We start from the raw sequence: 15190 nt of genomic DNA, 5'->3' as shown, positions 1-15190 counted from the left end.
CCTAGTAATGGGAAAAAAATGTCATCAGCTGTATGTCTTCTAAACATGATTTAACACACTGATCCCTCTCAGCAACATGTCAGTTGACGCCAAAAGGAAGTAGTTCACATTCTCAGCACTGAAATATGTAGATAAACATAAGCAATTGCCCTTAATTGAGAATGATGTGTGCTGCAATAGGAGCAGATCTTACCAAAACACGTATATTACACAGGACGAAGACCTGGAGTGACACTATAGAAATAAAAAATATATGATTGGCACAAATCATGACAGAAAATACCCAAAGTTAGTATAAAATCTGGCATCTATATCCTAATTTTGCAGGTTATATTAATGTACCAGGTGAAATATATTAAAGTGCTTCTCATGTTAATTTTTTACACCCTTGATTTACTTCGTGTTGTGTTCAGAAGTGTCATTGACACTACTGCTGTATCACTAGGGTCACGGAGGGTCACAGAAGAATACTTTGTGTTTGGAGTCAGCGGTCTAGATTAAGTCATTAAATGTCCCTTTGAACTGAGTCCCTCATGGTGGAACTCCTGTTAACCACACAGCCCATCTGGGTGACTACAACAGTTCTTTTTCTGTGTTTCCCAAGACTTCACTCCAGTCTCATGTTTGGGGATGAATGAGTGCTTCAGCAGCTGTCCCACAGATGGCCGTAGTCTCTGGTCACTGGAGTTAAGAGAAAATCAATAAAAATTAGGAAACCTACCTCCATGTTCACATTAAAAGCATTTTTTTTTCATCAACAGGTATAGATTTAAAAGGAAAGTGAGTATGTTAAAGGAATTAACTGTATATTAAACAAGAGAAGAGACATTTGAGCTTGAACTGAACAGGAAAAAAGGTCTCACCCTGTCAAGCAGATTTTTACAAAGTCCTTGGCGCTGTCTGAGAACGTGTCCGGTAAGGAGGGCATCAACCCTCTTTGAGCCCCAATATAGAACAAGGCAGCCATCTTGTCCATGTGTGCCAGTGGTGGTTTCCCTGTGGCCATCTCAAACACTGTGCAACCCACGCTCCATATATCTGACTTCCTGCCATACCCTGTCTCATTTATAACCTGAGGAAACAATGATAAAGGTCAGAATAGAAAACTTCAGTCAACCAGTCAAACAAACAGATGAGAAGACCCCCAAAATGAACTCTATATCTACCTCTGGTGCCATCCAGTAAGGTGTGCCATGGACAGACTTGAGCAGGTCTCCACTGTTGCTTGCAGTGTGGTTTAGGCAGCTGAGGCGGCGTGCACAACCAAAGTCTATGAGTTTGATGATACCAGTGGGCATCAGCATGACGTTGTTTCCTTTCAGATCGCGATGAATCACCCTGTTCAGGTGAAGGTAGGCCACTCCTTCCAGGATTTGATGGGTGTACAGAGCCAGAACACGCTCGGGCAGAGGACCAAATCTAAGGGGCGGAAAAAAGGGGACAATTTTTGTTATATTTTGTCACAAATGAGGCATTGCTACAGCTTAATTCCTCTGAACAGATTCACGTGGGTAAGTGGTTGACTTATTTCAAATCAAGCTAACCTGTGGAGGATGCTGGCGATGGATCCTCCAGGGATGTACTCCATGAAGATAGAAACCACGTGCTGATAGAGTGACGTCCCCAGGAAGCCCACAATGTTGGTGTGTCTAAGGGTTTTAAGGAGCTCCACTTCCCCCTGCAGACGACTGTACTCCCTCTTTGCAGCCTCCGGGTCAGAGGCGTGTAAGTTCACCTGCTTCACGGCTATCAGCTGACCCTGGCTGGTCAGGCCACAGTACACCTGGTAAGAAGGCAGCAGTTTGCCAGGGTTAGTCAAGCATCTACGCCTGTTGCTTTACATGCTTTGAGTCTACAGTGCATAGTTGTAGGAATACATAACAAAATTTCATGTAACTAAGCAGGTGTGAGTGGTCTCCTAAGTCTCAAGAAAGGTTTAAACAGCAGGACTTCTGATAGTCAACAGACCTACAGAACAGCACTCACTAATGGCCTTGTATGGCCTAACATTAGCAAAGATTGTGATTTTAAAAAAGCAGGTAACGCTTTATTTTACAGGTTCTCTAATTTCCTGCACATTTTTGGAGTAATTTGCAGGTTTTCAATGATTGTTGTTTCGGACATTTTACAAAAATTGTGGCACAAATTGATTTAGTTGGTAAGTACAATCTCCTTATATTTGGGTTCATACATAGTTGTTAATTTACCAAAATTCTTAATAAAATAGACTTTTAACCATTATTTACCAGACAAAATTGTTCTTAGTTTTCAGTGTTTATTTGTGTGTGTCAAACTACATATTAGCATGAGAATTTAAATAAAATACTGTAAGAAACATCCTAATATGCTAATGTAATTTTTGCACATTAACAAAAATTCAACACTTGTTTTTTCTTAAAATGTTACCAAATTGCACCACCCTTTCTGTGTAATGTCCTAAAAATTAATTGTTAAATACCTGCAAAGTAAGAAACCTGTAAAATAAAGCGTTACCAAGAGATGCATATCTAGAAATAATTTCTTCATCTTAAATCTTTTATTAGCATATTTGCTGACAGTATATTCATTTATTAGTCTAAATTAGAATACTTGCCGTCCCATAGGCTCCCCTGCCAAGTACTTCACCCTTTGTCCATGAGATGGTGTCATCTACAACCAACCCAGAGCCAAGCAGTGCAGCACTGTCTGTAGAAGGAACCTGCAAGTAAAAACACATAATGAAGGGTTGTAATTAGTGATAACATGCAGGGTGAACATGTACATGTACTGAAAAATTCAGAATCATGTCAGGATTTAATTGTCATGTTAGGACAATTATGATTGTTTTGGTTTCTCAGGATATGTCAGTTGACATGGTATGCATTTTTGTATGGATGATGTATCTCTTGTAATCATTCATTAGGTAGGTATAATGATGAGAAAGTGAGTTTTTCAAATGAACACTTTGCTATCATGTTTACCTCAGGATACATATGTCTCCCCAGTACAGGATTGTCTTCTGTTTTGGACTCATTTTTGCTCAGCTCCAGGTTTTCAGGACACGGACCTGTGGATCCATCTCTCTCATCCAATGAGATCAGCTCCTCAGCCAGACATTGCAGCAGGTCATCTGTGAGTGGCCCATCTCCCACCTCATCCAGAAACTTCTGATAAACTGGTGACATAATGGTGTGGAGGCTGCTGTTAGAAGACGTCCAAGTGTCAGTGTTCAGCTGTTGGGAGCTTTGACGAAACGCGGGTTCATGAACTGGTTGGTTTCCTGTCTGAGTTTTGATGTCTGCTGAATTTACTGTTGTTTCTTGCATATCCATGTGCATGCGACTATAATTGTCAGCATGATAGGAAGTTATAGGCGTGGTCAATGTTTTATCATTAGATTTTAATGTTTCAGACCCATATCTAGAAAGAGCCTCCTCTATGGTAGATAACACATGACCATCAGCCTTTTCTTGAGCACTGTTACGACAAATCTCGCCATCCTTACTGAGAACTACCTCAGCCTCTAGTTTAGGAACATTCTCCCTTTTGTGTAGGCCCTTCTTTGATACAGGTGCGAGGTGAGGTTTCACCCTGTAGGACGCAGGTTTTGCTTTGCTTTTAGCTGAAACCATCATACTCTCCCCGGGGCTTCTCCTCAGCTTACTCTGTGTTTGTTTCAACTGTCTGTGTTTGACTTTATGGCTGTTCTGTTGTGTCTTTCTAGACGGAGCAGACTGCACTTGTCTGTCCTTTGTTTTCTCACAGGAGCTGGAAACTCGAAGATTATCATAGATAGGACCAGCAAACATCTCATAGATAGCTGGTCCTTCATCCTCACTCTGGATCTGCTGAAACATGTCTTTGTATGAGATGAAGTCCACAGCAGATTTAGACCTTGGTGTCACCGCTACACCGGGTCTCTTCAACTGCCGAACGCTCTTCAGCTCCTTTACTGCCGGGTGCTGTTGTGCTCTGTTGTTCTTCATCTTGTCAGGATTTGCTCTTTTGCTCTGTGGACAATCAATAACCTTCTTTCGTGGTGATGGGGTGTCAGAGTTAGGATGAGCAGCCTTAACAGATTTAAGCTTTGATTTCACTGAAGTGATTGTGGCCTCTCTGCTAATAATTAGCTCAGGGCTTTTCCTGGTTTTATCTTTGACTTGTGTGGAAAGTGAGGAGTACTTCAGATTGTTTTTGGACTTATTCCTACTTAAGACGCTTCGATCTTTGTGTGCTAGTATGTTGAAGGACTGGTTGGTTTGAGTATTAGCTCTTAATTCACAGTTAATGCTGGTTCCTCTCCCCTTGTTCCAGACAGGCTTTAAGACTTTCACCATCGTCTCACCTCTCTTAGGATCCATGTCTGACTTTGCAAGGTTCACAGTTGAAGTACAGAATACAGTTTTCCCCAAAGCAGCCCTAGTATTTAACTTTACACCCTCAGCACTACAAAGGATTGGGTTATCTACCTTTGGATCATGTGCTGCTGTAGTTTTATTGGCAATTGAATCCGCCATTGTTTTCTCTGCCTGTTTTACATGCTGCAGTTCATTTCTGTAATTCCCTTCAGAGCATCCACTAGCATCACCCTGGTCATTATTCATATTAAATGTAATTTCATGGCCAATCTCAGTGCAGGCCACATTGTTCTTTTCTGACTTTGATGTGATAGGTATTTCATTGTTCACAGTGTCTTTAGTATGATTCATAGTGTGTTCTTGTTTTGCATAGTTACATTTTATAAAAGACTGACGGTCAACTGGCTCTTTTGTACCATTAATATCGTTGGCTTTGTCATCACAGTGTGAGTTTATAGCTTCTTCAGTGCTGGGGGAGTCATTTGTATGATTGATAGGCTCTCTATTCTGGATATGTGCTGATCTGTGGATTGGTGGTATATGACCGATCTTTGACTGAACTTTAAAACAATGCCCCGTCTTTCCAACCTCACAGTCAGCGTCTGCCTCAGTGCGGCTCACATCTTTCGAATGCTTCAAAAACCTGTCCTCGATGAACTTCAGAGGGCTGTCTTCTGAAGCTCTTTCGTGTAGATCCTTCTCATCTTCCTCACCCTCATCCTCCAGATCGATGGAACTCTGGCTGCTGCTACTGGACCCGCTCTCCTCACTGCCACACTTAGTGGTGAGAGGGCCAATACGTGGGCTGCCCCAGGACAACCTCTCTCTCCTCAGCCGGGTCCTGGAGCAAAGAGGGCTCTGGCTGATAGGCTTTAGGGGAACACGATGCTTTAGTACTGGCAGAGCAGCACTGTCTCTAGGCCTGCCGTCCAGCGGTGCCAAGAGTTTGGGTGTCCGGGGAACGGCATTGGGACGCAGAGCCGGCAAGAGACCCCGTGACAACTGCAGACAATGACATTGACAGCAACTTGTAATTTAGTATAAAGAATGTAATGTATGAAAAGACAAATAGCTGAACTTAATAAAAGGATGTTTTTTGGTTTAAACCCACCTTTTTCTCATTAGTAGTTTCATGAGAACCCAGACCTGCAGACAGACAGAGGATATAAATTTAAAATGACATACACAGAAGTATCAAATACATTAAGCCAGTATTCAATATTCATGCCACATTGGTTTTATTTATAGGCTATTTCATATTATAATGTACCATGTCCTTTGACATAAGATGGAAATAAAACTTTACTCCCCCTCTGATCCTAAATGATTCTAAGATATAATAACAATAATGATCTTTTATTAAGGTTTGTACATTTTTAGCTGTATATGTATATATATACAGTACGTACGGTTCTGGATGTGTGCCCTGGCCTGGATCATTGTGTTTGAACACAGTAGTGGTTCCAAGATGCTGGGGGCTGATTGGCTGAGTTTGCTGGGCTCAGCCACAGACAGCAGGCCTGAGGAGGATGGGGATGCAGCAACCACACTTCTTGTTCTCTGTCTGTGAGGGACAAAAGAGAATTTAAGGATTTTGTGTAAGGGCCATAGATGTATTGTGTTTTGTGAATACACAAAAGTGAAGAAATCTGTATATGAATAAGTACGATTTTCATCGCCCCATAGCACTAAATGCATATAATATAGCTGCTTTTATATTGTTGATCAAATATTAATAGTTTAATAATTACTTAAATTGGTGGGAGAGGTGGGGGCTGGGAGTCATGTCAAAGAAAAAGGTTGCAAAAGCAGTTATAATATGTTAAGCTTGAAATCTTGGCTCTGGTCCACAGAATGTAGTTCAGGGTTATTCAGACATCTGTGTTGTCATTTTAGTCAATGAAAGAGAATCAAGAAGGAGTGCTGCAAGTATCAAGGACTCGGTATGGCATAGGTCAAGACTGAATGAAAAACCACATTCTTCTTTCAGTCTGTTTCATTTGATGTTTAATTTCCACCAACCACATGGCGGTATTTATCACTGCTCGTCTTTAAGTGTGACAGTGACAAGTAGTGTAAGAATCTGCTATTTATTGGTCTTTCCTAAATAATTTCTCTTTGCTAAAACACAAAAAGCATGTTAAAGGCAGGACTCATAAAAGCTAATAGCGGAGTCCAGCTACAGTATATACCTGTGTGTAGGGGGTACAGGCAGACAGGGGCTCCTCATAGTCAGCAAGCCAGATGACGGAGGAGGATCCAAATGGCTCCAGCGTCTGCTGTTGTGGCTTAGGCTCGGCAAAGACAAACCTCCTCTGATAATGAGAAGACGGGGAAACACAGAAGACTTATACGGTTAATCTTGTCTTAAAGAAGAAGAGAGTACACATACTTAGGGAAGCTTGTTGTCTCATTAACAGTGTTATAATAACAAGAAAGAGGTTCTGACGAGTTATATTGCCTTGTGCTGAAGTGAACATAAAGCCACAAGCCTCATTTTCCTCCCATTTATCTGTATTTCTGGAAGCTAGTGCTATGAAATTAGAGACCTGCTCAAAGACCTTTATTCTCCTTGGACTTGATTCAGTGGTGAGAGTTCCACGTAACGGACAATGGGCTGATTCACCAAACCCCTTTCTCCCCCTGTGTCTCTGTTTGTATCCTGTTCGGGTAGAACAGGTTGTCCTCTGGACACAGTGGCAGGTGTCTGCATACAGGTCTGTGAGTGTAACCGGAGAGGACACTATTCTACTGTTGGTGTAAAAGTAAGAAGCAGTTGTTGACTAGCCCAGGCAGTGTGTACTGTGTATACAAGTGACTGTGTGTTGGGGGTGGGGTGGGGTGTTAACCGTACGCACATATGTTTGTGTGTTTGTAGTTACGTATGAACAGATGTTGATGTGTTCACATGTGTCACATACTGTAATACTATCAGCTCTGTACCACCATCTTCTAAATTTCTTAATAGCTACACTGATACTCATTCATACACATGAGAATGTATGTGTACGACAAAAGATTGTGAGATTTCACCCACCTGCATCCCCTCCCTGCGTCCTGGTAGGCTTGCCTGATGTCTGTCAGTGTTTCCATGGCGTTTTGGAAACAGAGGGGGATCCCCTTATCTGCTCCAAACACATACACACACACACACAGTTACACCCAACAATCCTGTTTCCATTGTATTCTCCCAGTGTTCGCCATTAGACACCCCATAGTTGTGGCTTAACAGATGCCAAACATTGCTGTTCACATTCAAAATATTTGTTTTGAAAGGTAAAATCTATCACTGAAACTGACAAATAAACTTGTATAATCAATAAAGAAATAAATAAAATATATACAGCACCACAAGAAAACTGATTAAAGTGGTTTCTGAGGCAGTTTTGTGGTCTGTGAGTCCATCAGTATTTAAGAACAATGTTACTTGGAGATTTCTCATCTTCATGTTACAGCCGTGTCAGTTGACAGGCTATGTGCATGGTGTATTTCTAGATCTCAAACTCAAATCATAACACCAGACTGAGCCTTGATAACTGTAGATGAAGGAGAGCAAACAGTTTTTGGTCCCTAAAATTGTAATAAGGCCCATACATAACATACATGTACTTATAACAATTCAATATTTATGTAAAATATACTCATCATAGAGAAAACAATGGCCATTACCTTTTTTGAGCCTGTTGGTCCACTCTGCTCCCATATCAAGACTATGTTAAATTACTTTAAGACCTAAGGATTATACCTCAATTCTGTCTTTGCTTTCTGTATTTTCTACATCTCCATCCCTCACTGTAACACAAATCTATTTTTTTCCACTTATCTCTCATATTCTCTCAGTTTCTCTCTGTGTGTCTGAACCACGCTGTTGCGACTGAGGTAAAAAATGGGCGGGCAGGTTTCTCTCAGCTGAGAGGTGGTATTGTGAGTGGGAGAGACCCCTCCCTCCCACCATCATTCCTCCCACCCAGTCACGCCTCCCTCACTCCCCTCCCCTTTACAAGGTGATTTGATCTGATGGCCTATTTGGGATGCTGACCAGTATATTTCTTTGTCACTGCTTAAAAACTTAAAGTAGTTAACTGGCATCCAAAACACATACATCACATTAGGAATAAATAAAACACCAGAAGGTATTTTATTGCTGATTAATGCTTGTTGTGTTTTCTTTAGCCCTTCTGTCCTCTGGGACCAAGGGCACAACTTTTGTTCCCGCAAGTCTACAAAGAAAAAAATCACTCTAGTTTCAAACATCAACAGTCCAAAGCTTATTCCACTGAAACCCCAGGAGTCCCTGAAGAGTCCTTAGTTCATTTGGGATTTGTGTTTTGTTTCATTTTGTTTGTGTCTCTTTTTCCACATGCATCTGTATATGTTTTATCAGAAGATGCTTTGTTTTGTTAAATAGTGGTGTTTTGTAATAACTATATGGGATAGGTCAAATGTTTGGCATGACACAAATAAAATAAATAAATAAATTAAAACCATACCTTGGCTGAAGCCTTTATGATGGTCAGATTGAGTAAGACACCCTGGAGACTCTAGCACTTCCTGGGAAGAACAAAAGTAAGCAAATCTTATAGGAGAATGTTTCCGAGGCTAGTAGACATCATGCAGATATTTAAGTTTCTTTGTTATTCAGTTTATTTTTTCATTTTTATTTTTTAAATTTTTTTTGAAGCATCTAAGGAAGTTTTATCAAGGCATATTAAAAAAATGCTATTTCTGAGTTGGAGGAAATTATGCCCCAATGTTTAATTCCCTGTGTGTATGTAACAATTGTAATGATTTGGATGTGTTCCATGTAAACTCTTGGAATCAGGTTTGCTGCTATAGTTTTAGCGCTGTAAATGTGCACATACATTAGAGTTGAGTGGGTCAGTCTATCTATACTACAGCTTTTCCCTGTAAACCACCTGCTCTTCCCCTCCAGCTAACCAGCTGCCCTGCTTGTCTGCTCCTTCTTTAGAGACACCCATAATATGATAGTATGGCAACTAAGTGTTAGCTACACAGAGCACACCTCCTCCATGCTCTCTCTCTCTCTCTCTCTCTCTCTCTCTCTCTCTCTCTCTCTCTCTCTCTCTCTCTCTCTCACACACACACACACACACACACACACACACAGCCAATTACTGCTTCTACATATTTGTCTTCTTGGTGACCACTGACTGCCAGTTTTTTCTGTGTGTGTGTCTGTTAATTGTGGCTATTTGAGAGCCTCAGCCACTTTGTGCCAGTGATCAGTGAACCACCCAGACCAGTTAGTCAAGCATTTGTGTCCACTAACACACACACACACACACTTGAGCACAACACAAATTAAAAGCCTTTCCTCCTCCTTCCTGGAGTCAATGCAGTGTGAACTCTAGTTATATGGAAGTAACTAAACAGTTTGAAAACTGTCAAAAAACAAAATTCAAATCATTGAAGAGATTTGAAGGCTAATTTGATGGCACCAAAATGCAGATGCAAATCTGGAGCCTTCAGTCAACTACTGCATACAAGCATCCTTTCTCCTAAAGCTCTGAACAAGACAGACAAGCCTTGACATCTTGATATATAAATGACATTTTCAAGCATTTTCCTCTGGCGTGGTTTGGCGTTTACCACACATGTAATGTCACTTACCCCAGTGTGGCTGTACAGCAAAAAGCGGTGGTTATAGGTTGGTGTCTGAGTGGGGGAGACTGCTGTCGACTGATCAGTATAAAGACTCTCAAGGTCCAATTCTAGGTCCAAATCTTCAAGCTCTGAGTCCAAGTCTTTGCCCAGAGCCAGGGGTGACACTGAGCTTGCATCTGCACAAAAACAAAAATGATTTTAAGTCTTTTTGGCTTGTATTGACACCTAAGGGAGGAAAAATGAAATGCTTTCTCCCTGTAGGGACAGCTAAGAACAGAGCAGGTCAGGCATTTTAAAACTTAAAATCCACGTTTGGGTGTACAGGGTCCACACCGCTGCACTCTGAGTTGTTTACACAAGGTGGGGAATAAGTCAGAAGCAGTAAAAAAAAAAAAAAAGTCTGTTGTACCTTTCTCTGCTTTTTCATCTCTATTTCTCCGTCCTCTATGTGTCAACTTGTTTCTGTTTTTCTATGCTTGATACAAACTCTCACACACTCCCATGAATGCACTTAGCACTGTGGTGGCTCACACATATACAAACAAGCCTTTCTTATACATAACTCCCACATAAGTGCAGGCTTTGAGTCCAGCTGCAGAGGTTTTACTGTGAAAAACAGGATTATGAATGAACGTGGAATGCTGTGTTTTATGTGTATGCTTGTATAAGAGAGAAAATACATACATAATCGTGAATAGGAGGATATATTTAGAGGTGTGTACTTGTGCACGTATATTTTACATGTCTAATTCTCATTCGACACCCAGTTTAATAAGTAACTGATCAATGAATAAGTGACCAAAGTGAACAAATGTGACACTACTTCCGTTTGCTAATTCAGCCTGATATGTAGGCAACGGCACCAAAGATAATTAACAGAAAAACTGACAATGGATTAAGTGAAGGTTGCATTCAAGGGAACCCATCAATTTTGTATTAATATTATGTTGTTCCTCTAAATTTCTGTTTTATCTGAAGACCATGCATATGCTGTTTATGATTCAGTACAGAAAAGCACAAAAGATGGATGGTGGTTGAGAAAAGTGTTGCAGTGGCGGCTAATGTGCTTTTCATCTTACAGAAACTTTTTGTTGACTGCATAATCATAATCAGATTATTCTTATTATTGTGAGAAAAACATGAGAACGGACAAATAACTGGATAATCCTTGTCCTTTTCCCAAAGCAGATCACATGTGCTGAATTAAGTCCTCTGAATAATGCTAATTTACATATGCTGTGTGTGTATACGCGCGCGTGTGTGTGTGTACCTTTGTGACTTAGGGCCTCAACCATCATATGAATGATCTCTTCCTTCAGAGGGCTGTTGATGTTAGCAGCATAGTGGAGAGCAGAACAGCCACTGTGGTCTCGAACCCGCAGATCACTGATCAAGAAGTTGAAAGGTAGATGGAACAAATGTTTTTCTACTTAAAACACATTTAAAAATGTGTTCCTGTGTCATATATATTTCCTTTTAGTGTGTTAATCTAAGCAAAAATGTATTACTTGCTTGCACTTCAAGCCTTGTTGTGGCACTAAGTAGACTTTTTTTGTGTATTTTAGGATTTTAAGTCAAGTTCCTTCGACAAGGAAAAACAATAAAACAAAACAGACAGCTGGCAACTGCTGCAGAGAAAGAAAAGCTTGTGTACGTGCATTTCCTTGTCTGTATATATCCTATTAATGTATGCATGAATGTGTGTTTTTCTTACTCAGAGAGCCTCAGCAGTTCCTTGACCACTTCCACAGGTCTGTGTTCCCATGGCAACAGGGTCGCCATGCCCTCAAACAGGTCAATGTCTCTGATAGCGAGCATCACAGATGTCACACCGTCGCTGTTTGGAATATTCACATCCACCTTGTCTGTCTGAGCCTGATACATGTGGGCAGACAGACACAAACACACACACACACATTAAAACATGAATAGGACATGACACACTGACTGCAGTGCTTAATATTGAGTAACACACCCACATACTTATGCACAGACAACTCGACCTTCAACACCCAGCAGCTTGATGCATAACCATGTTTAATTTAGAAATTCGGGTTTTTCTATCTCAGTAGTTTAACTTTAACTAATTTCTAATGGAGTTTTATTTTAACATTTTGTATAGACAGAAGTAATATGAATTCAGCTATTAATTGTCATCCAAACTATTGGCTGCAGACAGTTCACTCTTACTGCATAATCACGCTGTTGATAACAAAGTAGCAGCAATTATCTGCCTGAATTTCACTACCACTGTACATTTAATCTAAAACTCTGACTCAAAGAAGCTCTATAAAATGTTTAGTGGAAGTTAATTTGGCTAATGTTTATTACAAATTCTTCAAATCACCATTACTCTATGATTTAAACACCTAAAAGAAATCCAAGAGCTACAGCAGTACATTCAGTTGTTATTCAACTATGTGCTTTTAATTTAGATTCATTCTTAGAAAACCACATAATGATAAATATCAAATTTACAGTTACACAAAGTCACACAAGGACACAATAAGATTGAAGTTTACTGGCCTGAGCTGATGATTATGACTCAGTAAATCAGGTCCAATTTTGCCAAACAACCACTTCATAAAGCCAGTCAGTAGTTTGTTGTCATTTGGAGGCTTTAGAGAAACCATGTCAAACCGTAAATGTAATGGCTGAAATCTGATCAACAAATCTGATTGGTTGCCATAAACTACATATAAACAGAATACACAGTTGGTAGAAAAACTTTGTTGTTGCACTTTGTTGTCTTGGCTCATCAGTCAGTGTGGAAGCCTTACCAACAGGTGCTGTAAAGAGTGCAGGTCTCCCTGCCAGGCAGCCTGCAGCAGTTGTGTCTGGGGGTGCAGATGAGGCCTCGACATCCACCCCAACACTTTTCCCAGGAGCTCAGGGGGGCTTAGGTGGAGCGCTGTCTGCTGGTTGCAGTTACACAGGGTCATATCAGACCCGCTCCTCAGCAACCGCTGTACCACCTGTGAATAATGCAGCAAAGAAGAACAGTAAATGAAACAAAAAGGGAAAATACTACACTCTTATCATATGTAGACTTAGTAGATTTAAACATAGAAGTTAAATTTCACCACATTAAATATATTTATGGGAAAAAGGCCTTGTAAAAGTATAAATGATATGCCAATAAAATGACTGTGTTTGCATTTTTACTATTAGTACTCTTTAGTACAAGTATTCCAATGTTTGCAGGATACTTTGAGGATACTGTGATTTATATAACTTCAAGGGGGGAGCATCTCTCCTGTGGCCTTCCACATTACCGGTAAGTCATATGCTTGTTTTGAAAATGGCTCCCCGAGAGGATGCAGAGGAGTTACATAGAGAGCAATATATTCTGGTGACGTGGATCTCACATGCACATAAACACATGTTATTGTTTTTGGCAGGAAAAATACAACCTCTCATGTGGCAGAATTGTTTTGCCCCCCCTCCACCCACACACCCCAACCTCTGACAAACACGCTCATCTGCAGGGATTTACCAGTGAACAACAACAGCGAGGTTAAAGATAAAGCTAAACAATTATTTCACAAACAACACATCCCCATCCTAAGCTCTCTCTCTCTCTCTCACACACACACACACACACACACATACAATACATAACCTACCTCAGTCATGCCTTTATGACAGGCGAGCATAAGAGGATTGCATCCTTGTTCCTCCTCATCTTCAATGTTGGAGATCTTCAGCTCCTCTTGATCCTCCACCTCTTGTCCCAGGCTCACAACCATAACTCCCACATTTTCCTCCTCCTGCTCTCTTTGCAGCATCTCACCAACGCTCTTCAGCCTTTTCTCATTTCTCTCCATGATTCTCTGTCAGATCCGTGTGAACCGCTGTCAGAGAAGAGACGAAGGTCTAATAGCTCAGTAGTCTTAGGTAGTCTGTATGTTTGTGTGATGTTAGCGATGTGATGCAAGTCTCTAATGATCCTCTGGTCCCTGCAGAGACACACAGAGGGCGTGACAGGAATTATTATGTCATTATTCTATTAATGGTTGTGAGTCACCATAGTGTAGATCATTATGCATTAAATGAGCTTTTTTGGGTGTGTGTGCAGGAGCCCCACGTATGTGTGTGTGCAGAATAGACATGATTCTTTAATAGCTGAACTCCTTCCGGTTTAAAGTATGACAACACTAACAGAGCAACAACAGTAAAGAAGTTTTAAAAACTGCCTTTTAGAAGATATGAAGGAACTTTCCGGACATTCAGTTTGATAGTTTAACTCCTCACCGGTGATTGTCAGCAGCTTTAGAATAAGACTAACAACAATGAACTGCAAAACAATGTTGAACATGAATTTATCTTCACTCACTGTGGTGATGTCATTTCATTTGATCCACAAATCCAGCCATATGTCTTCTCCAACCTTCTGTGAACGTTTGACAAGCTTTAACTTTAGATCCTTTTCAACAGACACTTCACTCTAGTGTTTCCTCTCCTTTCTTCTTTTTTTTTTCCCCTGCACGCCTCCTGCTGTACGTTTACACTTGGTTGCCTTGGAGACGGTCAGACAGACAGGCAGGTTTTAAATGCCAGCAGGCTGTTTGTTGCCTTGACACATTAAGACAGAGGGGGTGCTCAAACATTATTTTGCCAACATTTTATTCCAGTATCAATAGACTGTGGAGTGAACTTAATGGGGGTCGCTTGAAATACTTTGGTTGCTTGTAGTAATCTTTGCACTTAATATAATATAATATAATCATTTTTTAAAGGAAAAAACTTCACGCTGATTTCCATATATTTTCCTTCATCTGTTTGTAGTCTGTTGATCCCAGCTGACTGTGATGCAGTTTAACATGACATCACTGCTGCACAGGTGGAGGAAAAGCAAAAGATGAGTCACCACTAATTGACAGTGCAATTAAGATTACTTTCCTCGGTGCAGTTACTCTTTAAGAAATGTTGCTTTGGCTGCCTCATTGACATATAAAATGTCTTGCCAATGTAGACTGAGGTTTTAATTCCTGCCTTGTTTTACAGCAGCACACTGTAAAAAAAAAGGCTGGAATGAGACGTTAAGAGCTCATTTCAAGGAGAAAGAACATCCTTAAAGATAAATGAATTTTTATCCTCTTAGTGAGAATAATTAATCATATAGAAAAATCAGGCATTTAATCAGGTATCTTGTAAATCTGGGAAACTATCAAATGATTTCTTCTTTGACAAATAGTCTCCACAATTCTGTTCGGTCGCTATATGGA

At 40.5% G+C, this 15190-nt stretch overlaps 1 protein-coding gene across 1 annotated transcript; it reads right to left on the bottom strand.

Moving 5' to 3' along the window:
- Window positions 1–24: 24 nt before the first annotated feature.
- map3k19 (mitogen-activated protein kinase kinase kinase 19) lies at window positions 25–14744 on the bottom strand. The gene is made up of 17 exons (XM_067603131.1): window positions 14299–14744; window positions 13589–13816; window positions 12743–12937; window positions 11677–11837; window positions 11233–11348; window positions 9969–10138; window positions 8828–8888; window positions 7375–7462; window positions 6530–6652; window positions 5747–5901; window positions 5449–5483; window positions 2961–5339; window positions 2594–2698; window positions 1545–1783; window positions 1167–1419; window positions 864–1072; window positions 25–681 (listed from the first exon to the last, which is right to left on the bottom strand). Exons 2-17 carry the CDS (start codon window positions 13787–13789, stop codon window positions 549–551), a joined length of 4623 nt encoding a protein of 1540 aa, XP_067459232.1. The 5' UTR covers window positions 13790–13816; window positions 14299–14744; the 3' UTR covers window positions 25–548.
- Between the last annotated feature and the right edge of the window lie 446 nt (window positions 14745–15190).

This window comes from Thunnus thynnus, chromosome 11, assembly GCF_963924715.1.
Source record: "Thunnus thynnus chromosome 11, fThuThy2.1, whole genome shotgun sequence".
NCBI classification, from domain to species: domain Eukaryota; kingdom Metazoa; phylum Chordata; class Actinopteri; order Scombriformes; family Scombridae; genus Thunnus; species Thunnus thynnus.
This window is presented reverse-complemented; position numbering and strand designations above follow the sequence as displayed.